Below are 23,175 nucleotides of genomic sequence, written 5' to 3'. Positions count from 1 at the left end.
ATTCTTTTCATAGTATTAGGAAACTCTTCTACCACTGCTAAGACCAGGAACAGTGCCAGAGCAGTTATTTCTAAATTAAAGAACTGATGTTTTTTGTACAAAAATTAAATGGAGAGTTCTGCCTAAAAAAGAACTCTGTTTCTCCTTAAAGCACACTACAACCAGCATCCCAACTCTATCCAGGAACTCTGGAAAGGATTATATTAATCACACAAACAGTGCTGAGTGCCTGCTTTGAATATATAAAGCCTTTTAGGTTATGGATGATTTCATAGCTATGAAGATGTCTTTTGGATGATATCAGAAGCGTGACTTCAGGAAGGGCTTGGAATATTTACTATCTCTAAGGGGGCTTGACTCTTTCTTGAACAGGTCTAGGGGTATAAGGTAAATGGCTCTAGCATGTTCCTAAATGCAACCCAGTGCAGAGGCTAGAAGTCATTAAAGTGATTCTTAGGGATTACAGAACAAAAATAAATAAATATGTTAAGCTTTCATATATGTATGGTCATGTGTTTGTGCACATATAGAGATTGAACGCACCTAATCCATCATTCAATAACAGTTTAGTTAATAAACCACAATTAGCTGGGTTCGCAAAATGTACTTTTATATATTTGGGTTTGCACCCCATACTCAACAAAACCTAAGCAGGCAGTGTTATGCTTGAGGAGTGAACTGCAAATCCAGTCATGTGAAAGCTGCTGTTTACACAATTTTTATTCTCTCCCTTTGATTCAGATGGGATGCTGATGACCACCCAGCGAGTGGAAAGTGGTGGCACCCTTACCAAACAGATCACCAAAGAATACATCACCAGCACAATGTCCAGCAATAGTGGGACATTCTCCAGACAGACAGAGAGACAATTCTACGAGGCTTAAACGCACAAGGAAACTGCCAAAAAGAAACTCAAAGTTCAACAAGATGTTCTATGGCCATCTTGTAGATGGCAACTTTGTGTTCCATTAGCCCTAAAAGCCACTCACTGGCCATTGCTTTTGAAATATCACCAGGTGATATTTGCACACAGCCTAGCTGGTAACCTAGCATCTTGTGAAAGGAACTTTTATAATAACACTTGGTTATGAAACTCTCTTGGCTAGTTCAACCCTGAGTCCAGCTCAGCTTTGCTGCTCTGGATTTGGTTTGGTTTCTCTCAGACCATGGCTTTTCACTTTGCATATTTTAACTGGATCTCTTTCTCTTTGTTTGATGATTGTTAAAACCATCCTTGGTTTTTTTTTTCTTCTGAGCACGATAACATCCTGTTTGTCACATACCTTCCTTGCAATGAAGGGGAGTTAATCCAATTGTTGTATCGTAGGTTATAAAATCCCACACTGTGCAGCATATAGGAATTCATTAGCCGATTAACAAAAAATATTATTTTATGGTGTAAGGTTACTAAAATATATACAGATAGGCCTCGTTTAACGACTATTTGCTCAGCAGCCATTTGCACTTACAACTAGGAGTGGGATGGCATATAAACCCAAATAATAAATAAATAATAAAAAAGTAATTTTATGACCAATCCTCATATTTATGACCTTTGCAGGTTTTGAAGCAAGAGCACAAACACAGGCAGTTTCACTTAGTGACTGCTGAGTTAATAACTTCAGTTGAAGTTAGTTGGGGGAATGATCAAAGGCAACATGAGAAAATATTATTTTACTGAAAGAGTAAGTAGATCCTTGGAACAAACTTCCAGCAGACGTGGTTGGTAAATCCACAGTAACTGAATTTAAACATGCCTGGGATAAACATATATCCATTGTAAGATAAAATACAGGAAATAGTATAAGGTCAGACTAGATGGACCATGAGGTCTTTTTCTGCCGTCAGTCTTCTATGTTTTTATGTTTCTATGCTGATCCCAGGTCATGATTGCTAAAATAAGGACTTACCTGTGAACCCTTTTCCAAAGAATCTCTGATGCAACATGGGGCCAATTAAAGCAACTTTCAAATATTCGGCATTGTGTAATGGAGAGTTAATGTCTTTAAAAGGTAGCCCTCAAAATAAACTGATTTACTTCTAGGCAACATTTTAGTTATTTTCGGATAACGCTCTTATAGTGCAATTACAATAGCCTTGGTCATAGCCCCAATGTGATTGTTTTCCTACTACTTGCTCAGACTCCCCCCGCCTGCCCCCCATAAAAACTGGTGAATTGACAATGATAGCATCATGTCAAGATGTTTTTTGGGAAATAATCCTAAAACTCATTTGGAAACAAACTGAAATCCAAATTAACAGGAGTGCTGTGGCTGCATTTTTCAGAAACTGCCTAGAATTCTTCAGTGAGAAGGTCATATAATGCAATTACGTGGAATCTTCTCTATCTAAATGAGACTTCTCCAAGCTTGTCAACTTTAGGAATTGTGGACTTCAGCTCCATGCTAAGCTGAGGAATTCTGGGAACTGAAGTCCACAAGTCTTAAATTTGAGAAGTTTGGCAAACCCTGATCTAAATGAGTGTTTATTCATCAATGCCTATCATCATACAAGGTGAGGGTAACATTAGCTGGCTTATCCTGCATCCCATATGACTTGAAGATGCACCGTAGTTGTGGCTGGTTCTCAGAACAGATGGACATAACATTTCTTGAAACTAAACATTTAATCAATGCCACTAGGAAGAGTAATGCAGCTGGTCCCATTGAGGCAAAATGTATCAGTCTGGAGCTCTTAGAATCTCATGTTCAGTGCTGTGAATCATTCATAAGAGATGGAATTGTTAAAGTTCCTGCACTGCCTTTTTAAAGGGCTAGATTTCTTTCCTATTCAACACAAGGAATGATTTCCTGGATCCTTTGTAAGGGAGTTGCAAATCATTTCTTCCTTAACTTTTATCTCCAGATAAAAGTATTGTATGCCGTCCCGAGTCTAGAGAGGGGCAGCATACAAATCTAATAAATAAATAAAATAAACTTTCCATTTCTTTTTCTGATATGATTTCCCATTTCTTGCAAACTCTTACTAGCGATTATTAAACTTTCCCCTCAGAGTAAGACCCACACATCTTGGTGTAATCCAAAGAGTTACTGGAGGTATCTAACGGCCATATTTTAGTAATACGGTCATTCTAAATAGAAGTTTTAGAAGGCATCCTATGCTTTCACTGATGTATAATGAAAAACATATTATAATGTAAATTACATGTTTGTAGATTATTATGGCTTGTAGAGGTTGATGGAATTAAGTACATATGCAGTTTCAGTGTTTCAGAAATACGACAGATGGCGCTTTGGACCAGATGGCTTTGTATTGCACTTAATAAACATTTTCTCTATGATTGCAGCTGTTCCCCCCCCCCCCCCCAAATATGCTATGTGTAAAAAAAAAACACCAAAACCCCAGCTTGGCTGCTAATGAGGGCAATGATGCAGATCTTGTACAAACCTAAACTTCAACAGGCTTAGGCAATAAAACCAAAATATATAACTTCTACCTGAAGATGTTACTAAAATAATCCAAAATTAAAAGGATATAAATTTGTAAGGATTAGAAATTAAAGATTAGCATCAATAGCCTTGTGAGCTATCTTAAAAAAATGTTGTCTCGGAAAAGTTAAGTTTGCATCTGTTTAGCAGCTAAAATAAATGTGAAAAATAATTGAATAATTTTTGTGAACACATTTGAGTGCCCAGTTGAAGCTAATTTTTAACATAACTGTTGCCATTGCAAAATATAAAGTTTGGATAGAACTGCTGGAATATAATGGCTGCACAAAACAGTAAGCTTTACATAACAACACAGGCTAGGCACATGATAATTTAAAATCTGGTTAGTCGACAGCTGATGTTAAACAAGTATTGGCTAGTTTACACATTACTAATTAATCCCTGATGTGTTTAACAGTGCTTTTTTAAGACATTGTGCTTATGGTGTAATAAACTGAAGTTTACAAATCAAGGCTGGGTCACAATCATGCTAAAATAAAAATCAATTAACCACATGAAGGTTTCCTACAAGGGAGCATAGCCAATTATTTTAATGTGACAATCATACATTTTATTGCAAAAAAGGCTATCATTATTGTAAATTTTGCTTAATTTAGATTATGTATGTCCACTGGACCAGAGTTGGGACAGAGGGAGGGGAGATAAATGATAAATGCATCATGACATCATAGAAATGACACAACTCACATCTTTGCATTAGAAGTCATGATGCAATTACACATCAGCTCATAGACCTGAAGCCTATTTTATTTTGAGTTAACTATGATTGACTACACTGTCACTTTCTACCACATTTATACCAATTATATGGGTTGAGTGTATTATCTCACACCACCCATCCTTGTCAATAACAAATGATAACATGGAATGCAATGGGAGAAATCCATCACAAAGGGACTCTATTTAAGAGATGTTTAGTAGGTAATTTATCACTGGAATATCACTCTGTTACATCCCCACTAATCCCTGATTGGTTGGAGCTAGAGCGGGAGGTGCTGAGAGATCTCATTGGTTATTACCCCAGTGTGTTTAAGTATTTAAGGAGCTGTCAAGTTGTGTTCGTGTTTTGTCAGTTATGATTAAATAAGGTTTGCTCAGTTAACTTACCGTCTCCTCAATCCGTGGTGACTCCGACTTAATACACTCATTAATGGGTTAGCAAAAAGGAAAGTACAGAAGCAATATTTAGAGCACCATGTAAAATGGAAAGCCTATTTCCATGATTAATCTCTGCTTGGGAAGATAGAAATGAATTGCTTTGGAGTTTTTGCCAGACGTTTCCAGCCTTAGTATTTCCATCCATGTTGTTGAAGGAAATTATCACAGAACACTGTATGCAGAAATCAAGGGTGGTTTAATCAAACTCGTCACAGTGTTTCTCTGAAAAGGAAATTTTCTGCCCCAAACTGCTTTGTAAATCAGACAAAAATATATTTTGGGCTCTTGGCTAAAAGGAAAAAAAAAACCATCTATGCGCATACACAGGTTTTTACATACTTCACTTCTTTTATGGAAGAAGTCAAGTCTTTGCTTCAAGCTAATGTTCCTGGAAGCTGTCCAAAAATGCCATGCTTTTCTTATCACTTTTCTTAGTGAATCCTACAGGCCAGGTGGAAAAGCTTTCAAGACAGGAGGTGTATTTTAGATCCATCAGCGGGTTTTGTGAAATAGAATGTCGCTGTCCCGCTGTATTTGTCCTGTTGGAAAAAAGCAAAAAAAACCCATGATATGCAATTACCTGAATGATCAAAGGATACAAAATACATCAGGAGAAAAAGTTCACAAGTGTGGAAATCTGACTTTTGGGCATATCAGATGGCTGTATATTGGTCAGAGGGTAATTATTAACAGGTAAACCAAAGGCGAGAGCCATTTTGTTGTAGTGGTTAAGGCATCAGGCTAGAAAGTGAGAGACTGTAAGTTCCAATACTGTCTTAGGCACAAAGCCAGCTGGCTGACCTTGGGCTACTCACTTTCGGACCCAGGACGCAGACAAGGATAAACCACTTCTGAAAAACCACGCCAAGAAAATTGCAAAGACTTATTCAAACAATCTCCAATAATTGGGCACAATTGAAGGGGGGAGAAAACCCACAAAGGCATTATCAGCAAGCGTACGAGTTTGCTCAAACAGCAAATATAGCAACCAAAAACATATGCTGATAATGGACATTTAAAGTCAGGAATAGACACCAAGAATGTTCTTGCCTTCTATCTGCTGCAGGCAAAAGTATCAATGTCAAGGAATTAAACAGCCAGAAGGCAGCAGATGGACTGAAGACTTTTTATCCAAACAACAACAGTTCTTTTTTTTTTCCAAATCTTTTTATTGTTTTATAGATACATATATCACAATTTGTTTATATAGTTTACAGGTCTTATCCAACTTTTTTACCGGTTACAGTTGTTATATAGATAATATTAACTTAATACTATGCAATGCAAAACATGGTAAAAACATTCAAATGGTATTTTCATTTTTTTTAAGGTTTGTACTGCTATTTTGTATAGAATTATACAAATCTTTTCCTTTGAATCCACTCGTGCCAATTGTTCCACATGCTTTTAGTTTCATTGATTCTGTTTCCCTTAAGTAGGTTTGTCATCTCGTCCATTTCTCCACATGTATATATCTTGTCTATTATTAAATTTACATTGGGAGTCTGTTCGTTCTTCCATGTTTGCGCTATTGCAATTCTTGTAGCTGTGTTTATGTGAGTCAATAAAAAAAGGGTTTGTTTAGAGTATGATTTTTTCCAAATTCCAAGGAGCATCCCCTCCGGTGAGTACTCTATTTCCTCCTTCGTAATTTCCTTTAACCATTTGTAAATTGTTTCCCAAATTTTTTGAATTTTAGAGCAGGACCACCACATATGGAAGAAAGTTCCTTTTTCTTTATTGCATTTCCAGCATACATTTTGTAGTGCTGGGTAAATTTTGGCAAGTCTTGCCGGTGGTAGATACCACCTGTAAAATAATTTATTTTAGTTATTGTATTCCATGTTTTCTCCCATTCTGCTATATGGATTTCCCTTTGTATATTTTTCTCCCAGGCTACCATTGGATTTTTAATCATCTCTTTTTCTTTCTCCTGTTCTAGTAAAATCTGGTACAGTTTGGTTATCTGTTTTTCCACACCTGGTGTTTTTTTATCCTTATTATATCTGGATTTTATTTGTATATATGTCCACTCGTCCAACCTATAGTTTTGTAATTCCAATTCTTGTTTAGTTTTAAGTTCTCCATTTGGGTGTAAGATATCTTTATATTTTATGGTCTTGGTTGGGTCTATCAAATTCGGATATACTATGGCTTCCATAGTAGATAGCCATCTAGGAATTTTGTTATAAAATTTTCTTTTAGCCTCATACCAGGTTTTAAGGAGAGATTTTCTTATCATGTGTTTATTAAAGGCAGTTTGTTTTTGTTTATCATCTCTCCATAAATAGGCGTGCCACCCCATCTGTAGATCATGGCCCTCAAACAACAACAGTTCTAATAGCAACAGAGAAACAGCTAAGAGAGAAACTGTGGGAAGATAAATAGCAAGTGGACCGAGACAGTTTCTATGCTCCCCAGCGCAGACTTTTCTCCGCAGAACTAAATGACATTAGGAGAAATGGTATCAATGGATATCTAGAATACGAAACAACTAAAAATCTGTCTAAAAATCAACAAATCTGAGTTCAATCCTACTGTGATACTTACACAACTACTAAAAAATCTAATCATATGTTAATCTTAACTCTTACACCTTTCACTATTTTCATTTCCTATATTTACTGCTTAATAAAAAAGATAAGTCATTAAACTCAAGGTTTGCTATTGATGCAGACAACTCCCTCCCTACCCCACTTCCTCCTTCTTATTCAATCCCTACCCCTCTAAATACTTTTTTTTTAAAGTATAACCTCTTACTAACCTAAATATATTATATACCCGACAAAATTACAGTAAGACTAATTATATTTAAATGTTTCGAATAGACTTATCAAGCAACATAAGGTATAGATAATAAAGATGCTCATTGCAATGTAAACTAAGATCGAAACATGAATAGAACTAATGCAACAATGTGAATCGCTGTATAATAATGTATATATATTAAGGAATATAACGGATCTTTGTAATTCCTTGCAATTCTTATCCTCAAACCAATATAAATGTATTTTCCTTTCCCTTTCTCCCCCCTCCTTTTGATTTTGTACTGCCCCTTTTCCCTTTCCTTTTTCATTAAATTAATAAGTTATATATTTTTAAAAAATGTTATGACATTAGGGATCTGAAAAAAATATTCCATGAGTGGACCATTTTACGTATGCAGTTTTTGACCTACAGTATATGCAGAACAAAATAAGGGTGTTTTGTTCCAGTATGGACTGAAATGTGGTAGTTCTGGACAAATGTGGTTTACAATGGGAGAGCAAGGAGGGGAATCCAAGACTGAGTGTTTTCCTTTAATGCTGGTGCGTGGGAACATGGGGCATGGTACAGCAGAACTGTACAGAGAGAAAAGGAGGCAGGTATTGTTCTGTCTGGGTCCCCCCAGACGCCAACACCAACCAAAAAGAGTATCCAGACACACTGGTAAAAAGCAAAGGCAGTTTATATAATTGAAAGCAAACACAGGTAACAAAAACTGTTCTTACAGACAGGAACACTATGAAGTTTCACAGAGGTTTCACGAAGGCCAGGCAATAAAACAGGATTTTTGCTGGCAAAAACAACGCTGGAGATAATAAAACCCACGCCTCCCCCAAGTCTTCTAGACTTCTAGGCCACAAGCCAAGATCAGAGACGCCAAGAATCGAAGCAAGGCCACAGGACTCCCAGTTGATAACTCTCCACAAGACTGTAAGGGCGGGCCTGCCTTTTCAACCCTGCTGAGGAGAACCACACCCAAACCCAGCTGTTGCCAATTCAGGGATGGAAATACCTTTCTAATTGGCCCCTTCTTTGAGCTGCATGTCTCTGCCGCATGTCTATTATAGCCTGTGCGTCTTCATCCAGTGAATCCAGGCTACTAGCTGGGGAGATACGCCCCCCCCCCCTCCCGGGGGTCTCAGGCTGCTCTCCCTCCTCCTCTTCCTGACGTTCCTCTCCCCCGTCTGCCTGGTCCTCCCCCTCCTGGTCACTGTCCTCCTCCTCTGGGCATGGATCTGGCAGAGCTCCAGCCAGTCCCTGAGGAGCCTCAGGCTGAATCACAACAGGTATAAGGTGTAGCAGTGGGAAATTATCATCGGTAGCTGGAGACAGGCAGAGGAGAAAAGGAATATGCTGGGAATTTGGGATCCAGAAGGATATGCTTAGAGCCTGTTCCTTCCTGGAGGGATCATCTCATGAATAAACAGGCACATAGATCAAGGATCTGCAACTTGCGGCTCTAGAGCCGCATATGGCTCTTTCATTCCTCTGCTGTGGATCTGTGGCTCAAAATATGCATCACAACCACTAATGTGCAACACCCACTGGCTCGTAATTTATTGGGCTTTTCGACCCATCTTTTTTTTTCTGGAGCTCAAAATGTTTTTGGTGCATGCAGAAATAAAAATGTGTTTTTCATAAATGCAAGACACATTACTTTTTTTATACATAGCCTAAAAGTAAAAAGTGATATATGAAGTGTTATCTTCATTTTAGATGTCAAAAGGGTTTTGTGGCTCCTGGTGTTTTCTTTTCTCTGGGAAATGGGTCTAAATGGCTCTTTGAGGGTTTAAGGTTGCTCCCTGACATAGGCCAATAGACTCCTGACATAGACCAATGCACTGGTGGCATGTTATGGCTGATGAAAGGCAGAGAAACAAGGTTAGTGATTTTGTTTCAAATTCAGATCCTTAAAACTGTTCTTAGGAATTATAGGAATTAGACCACAAAAGACAGCCAGGAAGAAAATTAGGACTGGATTTGTGAATGAAATTTATTGATGATCATATTGGAATTTTTGATATAAAAAATAATTGCTTGCATCAATTATAGCCTTTATTCTAATATACATTACGTCACAGGAGCGAGTATACCCCCTCACATTTTGTAAATATTTAAGTGTATTTTTCCATGTGACAACACTGAAAAAATGACACTTGGCTACAATGTAAAGTAGTGAGTATACAGCTTGTACAACAGTGTAAATGTGGTGTTTCCTCAAAATAACACAACACACAGCCATTAATGTCTAAACTACTTTACATTGTAAAGTCATTTCTTCAGTGTTGTCACATGAAAAGATATACTTAAATATTTACAAAATGTGACGAGGTGTACTCGCTTCTGTGAGATACTGTATATCAATCCCCAGAGAGTGTGCTTTGCATCTAGAAGACAGGATATAAGAAGAAAAAGCTGATGTTAAAATTCTGCTCATCTCTGCTGTAAATGAGAGAATTGTACCAGCCAATCCACTCTTGCAGCCTAATCAACCACCTACCTTGATATGTTTCAGAACTTTTTCTGCAGCTCCCGATTCAAGAAGAGTTACGGTGCAACCTCCAAAACCACCACCAGTCATTCTGCTACCATAAACTCCAGGAACTTCCATGGCAGCAGCTACCAGCTCATCTACTTCTGGACAACTAACTTCGTAGTCATCCCTGATGGGCGGAAAAATAAGTGATTTTAAAACAGAAAGAAGGGGAGGAGCCTTATAATTACTATATGGAAGGTGGGGGAGTACCCACAATAGGAAAAAAAAGGGGAGGAGTTACAGTAGATCGAATCAATATAATTGTTGGTATATCTTGGTATAGCTGGGCTAAGAGACCTTCGACATACACCGAGCAGAGAATTTTAACAGAGCGTGGCTGTGTGATAAAGCCAAAGAAACAAAGACACAGACTTAGTTATGCTTAATAAGTACTATTTATATATAGACAACAGATAGAAACAATTCATAATAAGCACTAAGCAAATACAATAAAATATGCACAAAGCTAATACACCCCCCCTCAAGGCAAAGTAATACTGTAATGAGAATGACTGAGCAGAAATGTGCCTCAGAGCATCATTTGAGGGAAGGAGTACTGGCGCCCTCTAATGGCAAACCAGCGTAGAATATTTAACTGTTAAAGTGACAGTACACTTTTACAGTGATAGTACAAGTTTACAGTTGCAAACCCTAACAAACATGTACCCTGTACTAACAATAATGATAGACATGGGATGATATTACAGAAACAGTGGTGGGCAGCAGCCACTGTGGTCAGGTGCTCCATCCCAGTAGGAAATTCGCATGCAGCTGTGCACATTTGTGCCCGTGCACGAGATTTGGCTTCTACGCAAGCCAAACCTTGCATGAGGATGCTCATGTGAGCGAGATTTGGGTGATTTTTGCAGATTTTTTTTGCTTCTGCACATGCGTGGGAGCAAAAATATCGGCAAAAATCACCGAATCAACGTCCTCATATGGGGTTTCGCTTGTTGCGCATGCTCAAAAGCCAAATCTCACGCCAACGGGCGCGCAGGTGCCAGATGCCCCCATGACAGCCTCGGAGGATACAATCATAGTGCCGAAGACGAGCAGCCCTTCACTGTACCAAAGTATCCAATTCTCACCTTGGGATGCATTAAAGCAGACCTGGGCATTTTACGCCCTTGGGACACATCCAGCTCTTTGGCTGTCTCCATACAGTCCACATGAGGTCAATCAGAAATTAGAAATCAAATGTAAATAAGTGTACTCTATGCATGCAATACAAGTGATTGCTTTTATTGAAGGTGACTGAAATGGGCCATTTGTGGTCTCCGGAGGGCCTCTGGGTGGTCGGGGAAGGCAATTTTTGTCCAGCCTAGAAAGGCTCTGAAGCCTGGGAAGAGCAAAAAACCCTGAACTTCTAGTTCAGCCAGAAATCGGCAAACAGAACGTTCCTGCCTCTGGAGCAGTGTTTCCCAACCTTGGCAACTTGAAGATATCTGGACTTCAACTCCCAGAATTCCCCAGCCAGCATTTGCTGGCTGGGGAATTCTGGGAGTTGAAGTCCAAATATCTTTAAGTTGCCAAGGTTGGGAAACACTGCTCCAGAGGACCTCCCAGGGATAGGGAAGCTATTTTTACTCTCTCCGGGCTCCTAAAAGGCTCTGGATCTTGGGGAGAGCAAAGAAACACTCTTTCTGGTTCAATTGGAAGTTGGTAAATGGGCCATTTCCTGCCTTCGGGGAGCCTCTGGGAGGGTGGGGTGAGGAAGGCCGTTTTTGCCCTCTCCAGGGTCCTAGAAACACTCTGAAGCTTGAGGAGAGCAAAAAATGGACATGCCATCCATGTGGGGAAGGGGATGCATGTGCAAGGGGGCCACATGGAATTATGGGTGGGGGCACGCACACATACTCCCCCCTCCTTTTGGCATGCGAACCAAAAAAGGTCGGCGATCACTGTCCTAGATTGTATATCAGCTTCAGACCTTTTTCCGTACCTTAAGGAATTGTGGCTCTCTACCATCAACTCTCCAAACGTCTTATAATCCCTGGCCTTCAGAACCTCGGCTGCCTTAGCTGTGCGTTCAATCTCTCCAATCACATGCCTTGCTCGCCTGTACATCTCCTTACTCAGGAGGCTCCTGGACTCTGGAGAGAAAACAAAAAAACAAACGAAACAAGATTCAGTTAGGGCTGAAAAGGTTAAAAACGATCCCCAAATGGAAAAGGGTTGAGTTTCTGATAGGCCAGGATGTCCCCACTTGTATAATAGTATACAGTAGTCCCTCGGTATACCGCGCTTCACCTACTGCGGCTTCACTTCATCGCGGGTTTTCAAGAAATATTAATGAGAAAAATCATTCGCGGATCTTCGCTCGTTCGCGGGTTTCTGAGGAAGTCAAACGGCAGATTTAAACAGCCCGCCGAACTCGATCGGCAGGTTTTTCAAAAAAAAAAATATCTAAAATTGTAAATACTGTATTTAAATACTGTATCTAAAATAAATACTGTGTGGGAAGGGTTTATAAACACTTAAAACAATGAAAACTTACCAAACAATTACAATATAAATACTTAAATAAGTACTATCAGTCGATAAATTCCCCATCGCGGATTTCACCTATCGCGGCCGGGTCTGGAACGTAACACCAGCGATAGGTGAGGGACTACTGTATAGGTAGTGAACCTCCTTTAGCAACTATCCTGTACAATGACCATTTACAACTTAAAACTATCATGAAAAAGTAAACTTTGCGAGTTACTTTCGCAGGTCTGTAAAGCAAAGACAAGCTGAAGTAGGGTCATAAGCACAATCACCGTTTCTCTTAGCAACTGCTTTGCTTAATGACTGAGTTACCGGTCCCAATTGTGCTACACGAGAACTACATGTATGCCTAATACATTAATTGCCTCCCTCTCCCTTCTGTTCTGTTGCACGGCCTTCGGAGCGAACCCACCAACTCAAAAGACCCTTATTTCATGGTAAAATCAAACTCTTTATTGATGAAAGCACACACAGCGACAAGCAGATTTTAAACGGCAAGGGAAAGGGAGTTTTTTTCTCTCCTCGGAGCTAAATATCAACATGGTCTGGGAAAGGCGCCAACCTCAGCCTAATTGGAATTCCTTAGATCAGTGTTTCCCAACCTTGGCAACTTGAAGATATTTGGACTTCAACTCCCAGAATACCCCAGCCAGCGAATGCTGGGAGTTGAAGTCCAGATATCTTCAAGTTGCCAAGGTTGGGAAACACTGCCTTAGATAACAAGTCCCGAGATCCCAAGCAAAAATCCTCCAGCAGAAAATATCTTTTATTAAGGCAGAAATCATGGTTTTGAGGCCTTGTTCAAGCACACACCCCATTCTACAACCTCTTCCATGAACGGCGTTGAAACCCCACACCCAATTACCCCAAACCCTTTGCCTTTATTCATTTATTATTTCATTCATTCATTTATTAGATTTGTATGCCGCCCCTTTCCGTAGACTCGGGGCGGCTCACAACACAATAAAAACAGTTCATGACAAATCTAATAATTCACAATTTTTAAGCAAACATACCTGCAAACATGCCATACATAAATTATATAGGCCCGGGGGAGATATCTCAATTCCCCCATGCCTGACGACAAAGGTGGGTTTTGAGGAGTTTACGAAAGGCAAGGAGGGTAGGGGCAGTTCTAATCTCTGGGGGGAGCTGGTTCCAGAGAGTCGGGGCCGCCACAGAGAAGGCTCTTCCCCTGCATGGAAGAGCTTTATACTGCATGGAAGTGACATCACACCCCAAAGAGGCTCAGGCTGTAAACTTTTACTTTGCAAGTCCTCTCACCTTCTCAGTAATATCCTATAGGGAGGGTCAATCCACTGACTATCCCCCTTAATGTCTTCCTCATCCTCCGACTGGGACAACTCCCCCATTGTCATATCAGCCCCCTCTAGTGGTTCCTCGGGTTCTGTCAGGTCACTTTCTCCCTCACTCTCACTCTCTGCATCAGCTGGCAACTCCCCTGGTCCAGGGTATCCAGAGCGGCCTGGTTCATCCTCCTCAGAATCTGACATGACCCGAGGTGGACAAGGAGCACTCACAACATTTTCCAGTTCCCCTTGCTCTGCAATAGACACACAAAACTTCAGATGTTCTGAAGGTTGGAGGCTGACACACCCGCCCCTACTTTCCAAATGATGTTTACCCTCCAAGTCTGACATGCTGGCTTCTCTTAGGCTTGTCTTTCCCAGCAACTTGGCTGCCTCTTCGCACTGACGCCGACGTGTGGGATACTCGCTGCCCGTCAAAGTGTGTCGTACATTGGAGTTGGTGATGAGAACAACTAAGTCTGGGTCAATCAAAGGGACCAGGCGAGTTTTCAAGGACCTTAAATAATAAGAAAACATAACTAGATCACACAAAAGGTGGTTGCTGGGTTTAGTTACTTATAAATAAGAAATACCAAAAGTACTGTCATTATAAAACAACATGTACTATCCACATAACACAACTTTACAAATTCAATGCTTTAAATTTAAAAGCAGCACTCTGAATTCTAAAATGCACATAACAATTGTAATAGCATTTAGACTTATTACCGCTTCACAGTGCTTTATAGCCCTCTCTAAATAGTTTACAGAGTCAGCATATTGCCCCCAACAATCTGGGTCCTCATTTTATCTGCCTTGGAAGGATGGAAGGCTGAGTCAACATTGAGCCTACTGAGATTCAATCTGCCAAACTGCTGGCAGACGGTAATCAGCAGAAGTAGCTTGCAGTACTGCACTCTGACCACTGCACCACTGAGGCTCTTACAACTTTATTTATTTTTTTTAATTTATTTTATTCTTTGTCCAATATACTGTACAATACATATGGAAGAGAGTAGGCATTAAGTAATATATATAAAGATAGAAGGAAAAAGAGGATATATATGATATAAGAAATAAGGAGAGAATATATATGATATATGTATGTATATATATGTATGTAGATAGATAGATATATGTAGATAGATAGATATATGTAGATAGATAGATAGATAGATAGATAGATAGATAAGATAGATAGATAGATAGATAGATAGATAGATAGATAGATTAGATAGATAGATAGATAGATAGATAGATAGATTAGATAGATAGATAGATAAGATAGATAGATAGATAGATAGATAGATAGATAGATAGATAGATAGATAGATAGATAGATAGATAGATAGATAGATAGATAAGGGAAGGGAAGACAATTGGACAGGGGACGATAGGCACATCAGTGCACTTATATTACATCAGCTGGGTATGTGTTACATTCTAACAATTTTTAACATTCTATAAAAGTGTTCATACAATCATTAAAAAATGGTCTTAACTGTTAAAAGACATGGATGTAGCTCTATCCCTAGCCTCAACAATTCACCCAAGGTTTAAGGTAGAAGGGTTATCTGAACGTGCTTTGAGAATTTCATTCCACAAATACTTTACAGGAAGTTGTGTGGGTGGGGCTGTTGTTTTTGTTTTTTTACCAGGAAATACCGTCCTTCTTCTCTTTTTATTTATTTATTTACTTTTCTTTTGAATACTGTGAGCCTAGTTAGATGAGATAATGATCTGTGGGGACATGCTCTCTCTCCGTAGATGGAAGAAGTTACAAGAGAACGACTTATTGCCACATTCTGACCTGCAGTCTATCAGCAAGGCATGCCCTTCCTTCCCCATCACAGAGATAAATTGGTCCATGATACCGCAAGGCATCATTGCAAAGGTGTGTTCCGCTTTCTGGCACACCAGTGCCTTAGAAACTGGATCCATGTCATCTGTACCAAAGAAGAAAAATATCCACCGACAATTTAGTTCTTAATTTCCACATAAAGACAAGAAAAATGTATAAAGAGGGAAGGAGGCACTAGGGCTCAGATTTTAAGATCTTAAAGATATTGTTTTTATTATTATTTAAAGGGATATCAATGGTGAATTCAATTAGAGGATAATTTGGACATCTGGATGACAAAATTAGAAAGGAGTAAGGGGGTGTGATTTGATACCGAAATTAAACAGATGGGATTTTTAAAAATTGTATATGGAATATATAAGACTTACTAATTCGAGACTATTTTACTGTAACAAGAATAGAAGGTAGTGTTCCCTCGATTTTCGCGGGTTCAAACTTCGCGAATAGCCTATACCACGGTTTTTCAAAAAATATTAATTAAAAAATACTTTGCGGTTTTTTTCCTATACCACAGTTTTTCCCATCCAATGATGTCATATGTCATCGCCAAACTAATATTTTTTGCAAATAAATAACAAAAAAAATAATTACTGTTAATAAATAATTATGTTTATAAATATCAGGATCATTAAGTGTCTTATCCAATGGTGAGTACCAGTAATAATGGTGAGTAAATGGTTGTTAAGGGAATGGGAAATGGTAATTTAGGGGTTTAAAGTGTTAAGGGATGGCTTGTGATACTGTCCATAGCCAAAAATGGTGTATTTACTTCCGCATCTCTACTTCGTGGAAATTCAACTTTCGCGGACGGTCTCGGAACGCATCCCCCACGGAAATCGAGGGAACACTGTATATTGTTTTTGTATGTTGCTATGTGGAGAGAAAAAAATTAAATAAAAATTTACCCTCCCCAAAAAAGGAAAAGATGTTTGACATTCATATATCAAAATAAGCCAAAACATGTGGAGGTATAAAAAGCGTAGCCTTCTAGTGCTTGTTTTCTAGGATTTGAGCTCTTCAGAGTGGGCATGGCCAAGAAAATCAACCCATGTTCCAATCAGTTACTTTATTGTTCTGTCTATTACACAAGTCATCAACCGGCGGTCTGCGGACCACTGGTAGTCTGTGAGAAAATTTTGGTGGTGCATGAGGAAATCTTGGTAAACAGCATCTGGTCTGGGGAGCAGCTGGAGTTTGCTGTCCATTGCAGATGCAATGGACACTTGCCTTCCAAGGTCAGTGGCCCTAGGTGGAAAAGCACTACTGCTGTTCTGGGGCTGAGAAGGGGGGCAGCAGCAGGGCTCTGGAAGGCAAGCGTATGTCTTGGGGCTGTACGTGCACTCTCAGACCCCCCTCAGAACCAGAGGAATAGCCACAGCAGCTGCCACCAGGTTCGCAGGAGCCTTGTGGTGGTGGGCTTAGTTGCAAGACAGCATATCAGTTCAACCCAGCTGAAGGCTTCCCCCACTTCTCTCTCTCTTTCCTGCCACCTTTACGAGCCTTTATCACAAGAGTTTCTTTTTCTCTGCCATGGTTGTTTGTTTCTTTCTTTTCCACCTCTTTAATTTGTCCCACTATCAACTTCCTCTTCCAGAAAGAAAGAAAAAAAGGAAATAATAATAATAATAATAATAATAATAATTTATTAGAATTGTATGATGCCCCTCTCCGAAGACTCGGGGCAGCTCACAACAGTAATAAGAAACAGTGTAACAATGGGACAAATCTAATAATAAAAAATATATAAAAACCCCAACAATTAAAAACCATACAGCACATACATACCAAACATGAAATATAAAAAGCCTGGGGGAGATGTCTTAGTTCCCCCATGCCTGGCGATACATGTGGGTCTTCAGTAACTTGCGAAAGACAAGGAGGGTGGGGGCCGTTCTAATCTCCGGGGGAGTTGGTTCCAGAGGGCCGGGGTCGCCACAGAGAAGGCTCTTCCCCTGGGGCCCGCCAAATGACATTGTTTGGTCGACGGGACCCGGAGAAGGCCAGCTCTGTGGGACCTTATCGGCCGCTGGGATTCGTGCGGTAGAAGGAAAGAAAAAAGGAAGGAAGGGAGGGAGGGAGGGAGGAAAAAAGAAAGAAAGAAAGACTTGAGTCAAAGGATTGAAAGTAGAGAGGTATTTGATAGTGGGGCAACTTAAAGTGATGGAAAAGAAAGGAAAATAACTAACTTCCTTCCTTCCTTCTATGTATCCAGTTAGCACTTCACTTGCTTTAAGAAGAAAGAAAGCAATCACAGGCATAATATAATTCTTACCAGGAGAGAGCTGCTGCAGGAAGGTGTACATGGCCACTTCTAAGGAAGCTGAACTTGAGAGACCACCACCTATTGGTACATTACTCTCTATCACAACATCAAAGCCTGGGAGATGGCCAGCTATAATGAAACAGAAAAGCAGCACAGGAGGAAAACAGCATAATTCCAGGCATGTCCCACAGAGAATCTGTAATTTAATGAACTATTCTGTAACATATCACATTTAACTAAAAATCTGTTTGGGAAAGATGCTTTGTAAGGGTGGCTGGAATTATTTAATTATTAACTTACTTACTTACTTATTTACTTGATTGCTTACATTTATAGTCCTTGGAGAGGGGCGGCATACAAATCTAATAAATAATAATATTATTTATTTATTTATTTATTCGATTTTTATGCCGCCCTTCTCCTTAGACTCAGGGGGGCTTACAACATGTTAGCAATAGTACTTTTTTTAACAGAGCAAGGCTATTGCCCCCACAATCCGGGTCCTCATTTTACCCACCTTGGAAGGATGGAAGGCTGAGTCAACCTTGAGCCGGTGATGAGATTTGAACCGCTGACCTTCAGATCTACAAGTCAGCTTCAGTGGCCTGCAGTACAGCACTCTACCTGCTGCGCCACCCCGGCTCCTTATTATTATTATTATTAGTAGTAGTAGTAGTAGTAGTAGTAGTAGTTATTATTATTATTATTATTATTATTATTATTATTATTATTATTATTATATGCTGCCCTTCTCCAATGGACTCAGGGCCTATCCCATTAGTATCTTAGCTTTATAGGTAATAAGAACTCATTTAATGTGTTATATAGCAATCATTATTTAGTACCCCATGAGAAATTTAGAAGGAAAAACCCCTACTCAGAATGAGGGGACAGAGAATATTTCAATCTATTAAATATTATATAAGCTGCCATCTAGTGTTTATTTGCTCCCTTCTTATGGATGCTCCAACTGCCAAGCAATGTAATAACCTCAATCTTTTGATTGATTTTGGATCTTACCTTTATAATGCTGGATAACCCCTTTTACATAATTAGCCCAGCGAGGTTCTCCGGGTTTCAAGGACACACCTTCCTTTGGAGTGGGAAACTGAAGTGTTTTAGGATCTTCCGCTTCCTCTGCAGTTGTAGTTATGGATATTATTCCATCTTGCCTTGGGCTCCCAGCCACGACTGTTCTCATCTGTATGGCCTGAAGAAAAGAGAACACTCGCTGTATAAGGTAGCAGTTGGAAATTCAACTTATCTTCCAGTGGTCGATGAACTACAATACTCAGTGCCCTCCACCACAGGCTGGGACTGCTAAGGACTGCACCTTCTGGAGTACAATAGGTACTGTATGTCATGCCCAGCGTAACTCAATAGAAAAGTCTGGAGGACAGAAGGAAAAGGGGGGACATGATCGAAACATTTAACTATGTTAAAGGGTTAAATAAGGTCCAGGAGGGAAGTGTTTTTAATAAGAAAGTGAACACAAGAACAAGGGGACACAATCTGAAGTTAGTTGGGGGAAAGATAAAAAACAACATGAGAAAATATTATTTTACTGAAAGAGTAATAGATCCTTGGAACAAACTTCCAGCAGACGTGGTAGATAAATCCACAGTAACTGAATTTAAACATGCCTGGGATAAACATATATCCATCCTAAGATAAAATACAGAAAATAGTATAAGGGCAAACTAGATGGACCATGAGGTCTTTTTCTGCCATCAGACTTCTATGTTCCTATGTTTCTAAGATGTGAAAGATTCCTAAAAGACACTTTCTGTATGGTATTTCCCCCGTTATAAATGCAGAGGAGCCCAGGAATGAATAGAAATGAGGATGAGGAATATGAGTAGGAGTGTAGATATAGAAGCAGAAGAATGACTCTTCCTGAGGTTTTTAGTTTTGGTATCTTAGAATAATTATTATCATGGAGAAAATCCTTTTGATTTGTAATGGTTTCTCCAATATAGTCCTTAGAAACATTGAACATGCCTATTAACTGATTTGTGTGAAAACATGTTTCCCCAAATCCACAATTACCGACTTCACACATCATACCTGGATAATCTATGGCTTGATATTGTGCAAACTCAGCCAGTGGGATGAGTCTGGGGTCCAATGTGTGTGATGAACCAAGACATTTGGATTAATGTCAAGATCAGAGCTGCAGAAACTAGTACGGTTAATAAAATGAATTTGAAAACGTGGAGGAAATCTATAGCACACATACAGAAATCTGCTTCTCTTACACTGGATGGAGTCTGCTGTTATTCATACTTTCATAAATTGCCCCCACTGTGTAGGATATTCTTTGTAGAATGCAAAGAAATAAAGCGGCTTGCAATTTAAAATTAAGCCCCATGGAAAAAACAAAGAAGGGGTATGCAATTACACCATCTGTACTTCTTTAGGACTGGGCTGAAATTTTTATTTTCCAATGGTCATTAAGTTCAACACATGTAGTGGGTTGAATTTCCAAGTCTATGGGCCACAGAGACAGAAAGAGTAGAACCTCTTTAGAAAGCATAATTTCAGTTAGGAGAGAATAGTGAAGCAAAGATGAAGATCAAAGATAGTTTGGGATTTAAGAGTGGACTTTTAGCATGACATTAATATAGGCATTCCAAAAATTGGCTTTCCCTTTAACTTCTAATGGAAGCCTATGTCTTAAGTATCATTTATAGATGCAGATTCAGTAAAGGAAGGGGGGGAAAGAAACTTCAAAAACAATATAACAAACTGTACTGTTGCAAACTAGAAATACCAAGTTCTTTGGGAGTGGGGCAGAATATAAATCCAAATAATAAATGAGTAAAATTTCATTCTAATAGAATGTGCAGTGTAATCCTAGTTCTATGTTAATTTAAGTGTGTTGTACTCATGAATGTTTTGGAGTTATTTCAAGAAATTATATTCAGTGAATATCTTTGGGTGTTGTCAGAACAGCATTTTCACAATCAAGGAATTTTATTTCTTGCTAAATTTTTAGAGAAATGTCTTCATCCAGGAAACATTTTGCAACAGGAAATCATAACGTTTAGACATAAAAAAGACAAAAAAGGAACAATTTGCCTTTGAATTCATCACTATGTCAGGGAAATAACAGAAGAGCAATGAAAGCATGAGTTGGAAAAAAAATAGCTTAATATTTGCCATTTTATACTTAGTGAATTTAACTGGGCGTTTGTGCAATCTAACCAAGCTTAAATCCGATGGCCGTGTAAAAGATCAGAAATATTTCTGAAAGGAACCAAATCTTGAATGGTACTCTTCAGTAGCTTTGGTTACCATTGACAAAACAATAATCTCTTTAAATACTGTACTGGCATTCCCATATTTAGGAACATTATTAGTATCTTCATGGCAGAAATGGCTTTTTTTTTATCTTCCTCCTCTACATCGATGAAGTTCAACACGAAGGAATTTCCTCGAGATTTCTTTAGAAAATCCCTACAAAACTGGAAGAAGCACAGCCGAAGTTAATCCGATTTTCCTCCACGGCACTGCTTCCTTACCATAGGTAGCACGAAACCTTGATTGTAATCGGTGTGCTCTCCGATCAAATTTACCCTTCCGGGCGCCGACACTGCGATTTTAGGCTCTTCCCCGCCATAAACCCTTTTGTACACTTCCCGAGCGGCTGCTAGTAACGGCCCCACAGGGTCGGGGTCTCTCCTTTGTTCCATGATCCCGATCCACTTTTGCAAATTGCAGGGTCCAGTGCTGCTGAAACCACCGATCCCGGAAAAAAAGAGGAGCGGAGCTCTGCGCAGGCGCGCGATTGTTCTCCCTCAGTTCTGATCAAGGCCCGCCCCCTCGGCGTGCATTTCTCGGCCGTCCAGCTCCTTGCCCCGCCGGTACAGCTACTATGTGTCCTCTAGGGGTCGCTAGTGCAACTTCCAATCTTGTCTTCGCTTTCTTTGAGTTTCTTTCGTAAAGGGCCAGTAAAGATTTTTCTGCGCTTTTTATCCCTGCTGCAAACAAGTGGCTGCTCCGTACTTCTATGTCTAAGTTAAATATTATTTGAAGGGTGGAGCATAAATAAACCAAAGTGCAAAGAAAACAGAAATCTGTCCCACCGTGTTACTAATTAACTAACAACCAACAATATCTTGGGAAAGTTCAAGTTAACTATTTATTTATTTATTTAATTCGACTTCTATGCTGCCCAATCCTGAAGGACTCAGGGCGGGTTACAATAAACAATATAAATATGAAAACAATAAAAAGAAGTGGAATATAAAATCTAAACAATAAAACCCCCCATTAAAACCCATTATAGAACAATCACAACAACATGCCTATATACCATTCATACATTTGGCCACGATGGTAGTTAGTTTATGGCCCCAGGTCAGCCAGCAAAGCCAGGTCTTCGTGGCCTTATGGAAGGCCAGTAGGGTGGGGGTAGTATGGACATGGAGGGGGGAGTTGATTCCATAGAGCCGGGGCAGCAACAGAGAAGGCCCTCCCCCGTGGTCCTGCCAACATGCATTGCTTAGTCCAGTGTTTCCCAACCTTAGCAACTTGAAGATATTTGGACTTCAACTCCCAGAATTCCCCAGCCAGTGAATGCTGGCTGAGGAATTCTGGGAGTTGAAGTCCAGATATCTTCAAGTTGCCAAGGTTGGGAAACACTGGCTTAGTCGATGGGACCTGGAGGAGGCCAAATCTGTGCTCTTATTGGTCTCTGGGAGGTATGCGGCAAGAGGCAACTACCAATAACCAGAGCAGAAAATGCTTTCAGAATCTGCAAAATCATTTGATGTATGCACTGTTAAGTCAGTACTGTTTCTTACCAACCACATAAATCCCTCACATCCTCAACATAAACTGTTTCAACTCCTACCCTCAAAACGCTGCTATAAAGCAGTGTTTCCCAACCTTGGCAACTTGAAGATATTTGGACTTCAACTCCCAGAATTCCCCAGCCAGTGAATGCTGGCTGGGGAATTCTGGGAGTTGAAGTCCAGATATCTTCAATTTGCCAAGGTTGGGAAATACTGCTATAGAGCACTGCACACCAAGACAACTAGACACAAGAACAGTTTTGTCTCCAAACGCCATCACTCTGCTAAACAAATAATTCCCTCAACGCTGTCAAACTATTTACTAAGCCTGCACTACTATTACTAGTAGTTTTTCTCATCATTCCTATCACCCATTTCCTCCCATTTATGGAGGAATGTTGCTTGTATCCTAAGATTTTTATTAATATTGATTGTTTCTTCATTGCTTATTTGACCCCTATGATAAATCACTAAGTGTTGTATCTCATGATTCTTGACAAATGTATCCTTTTCTTTTATGTA

General features: G+C 39.6%; 2 protein-coding genes across 5 annotated transcripts in view; one reads left to right on the top strand and one right to left on the bottom strand.

Annotated features, from left to right (window-relative positions):
- Positions 1 to 4,572, top strand: part of ITGB4 (integrin subunit beta 4) — a 78,025-nt gene extending 73,453 nt beyond the window's left edge. For all 3 annotated transcript variants that reach the window (XM_070739890.1, XM_070739889.1, XM_070739891.1), the window contains one exon: positions 742 to 4,572. In XM_070739890.1, the coding sequence (XP_070595991.1) occupies positions 742 to 884 (143 nt within the window). In that variant the 3' untranslated portion in view covers positions 885 to 4,572. The remainder of the gene's footprint in view (positions 1 to 741) is intronic.
- Positions 4,573 to 4,805: 233 nt separating this feature from the next.
- GALK1 (galactokinase 1) lies at positions 4,806 to 21,803 on the bottom strand. 2 transcript variants are annotated; one of them, XM_070739909.1, is made up of 8 exons: positions 21,379 to 21,803; positions 18,875 to 19,064; positions 17,864 to 17,983; positions 15,541 to 15,676; positions 14,066 to 14,247; positions 11,873 to 12,023; positions 9,895 to 10,057; positions 4,806 to 5,167 (listed from the first exon to the last, which is right to left on the bottom strand). In XM_070739909.1, exons 1-8 carry the CDS (start codon positions 21,547 to 21,549, stop codon positions 5,093 to 5,095), a joined length of 1,188 nt encoding a protein of 395 aa, XP_070596010.1. In that variant the 5' UTR covers positions 21,550 to 21,803; the 3' UTR covers positions 4,806 to 5,092. The 2 variants fall into 2 exon arrangements, with proteins under 2 accessions (XP_070596010.1, XP_070596011.1); XM_070739910.1 differs by lacking the exon at positions 4,806 to 5,167 and adding an exon at positions 5,777 to 6,174 and having other exon boundaries at positions 21,379 to 21,631.
- Positions 21,804 to 23,175: the final 1,372 nt, after the last annotated feature.

The sequence above is a fragment of the Erythrolamprus reginae genome, chromosome 2 (genome assembly GCF_031021105.1).
Source record: "Erythrolamprus reginae isolate rEryReg1 chromosome 2, rEryReg1.hap1, whole genome shotgun sequence".
In the NCBI taxonomy this organism is placed as follows: Eukaryota; Metazoa; Chordata; class Lepidosauria; order Squamata; family Dipsadidae; genus Erythrolamprus; species Erythrolamprus reginae.
This window is presented reverse-complemented; position numbering and strand designations above follow the sequence as displayed.

Bases quoted from the DNA above. Each gene is read 5' to 3' on its own strand.
- GALK1 (XM_070739909.1), bottom strand. From the start codon at position 21,549: ATGGAACAAAGGAGAGACCCCGACCCTGTGGGGCCGTTACTAGCAGCC. The intron at 19,065-21,378 runs GTAAGGAAGCAG...TCTTTTCTTCAG, and splicing joins AAGGTTTCGTGCTACCTATG to GCCATACAGATGAGAACAGT. The intron at 15,677-17,863 runs GTAAGAATTATA...TCTTTGGTACAG, and splicing joins CCTGCAGCAGCTCTCTCCTG to ATGACATGGATCCAGTTTCT.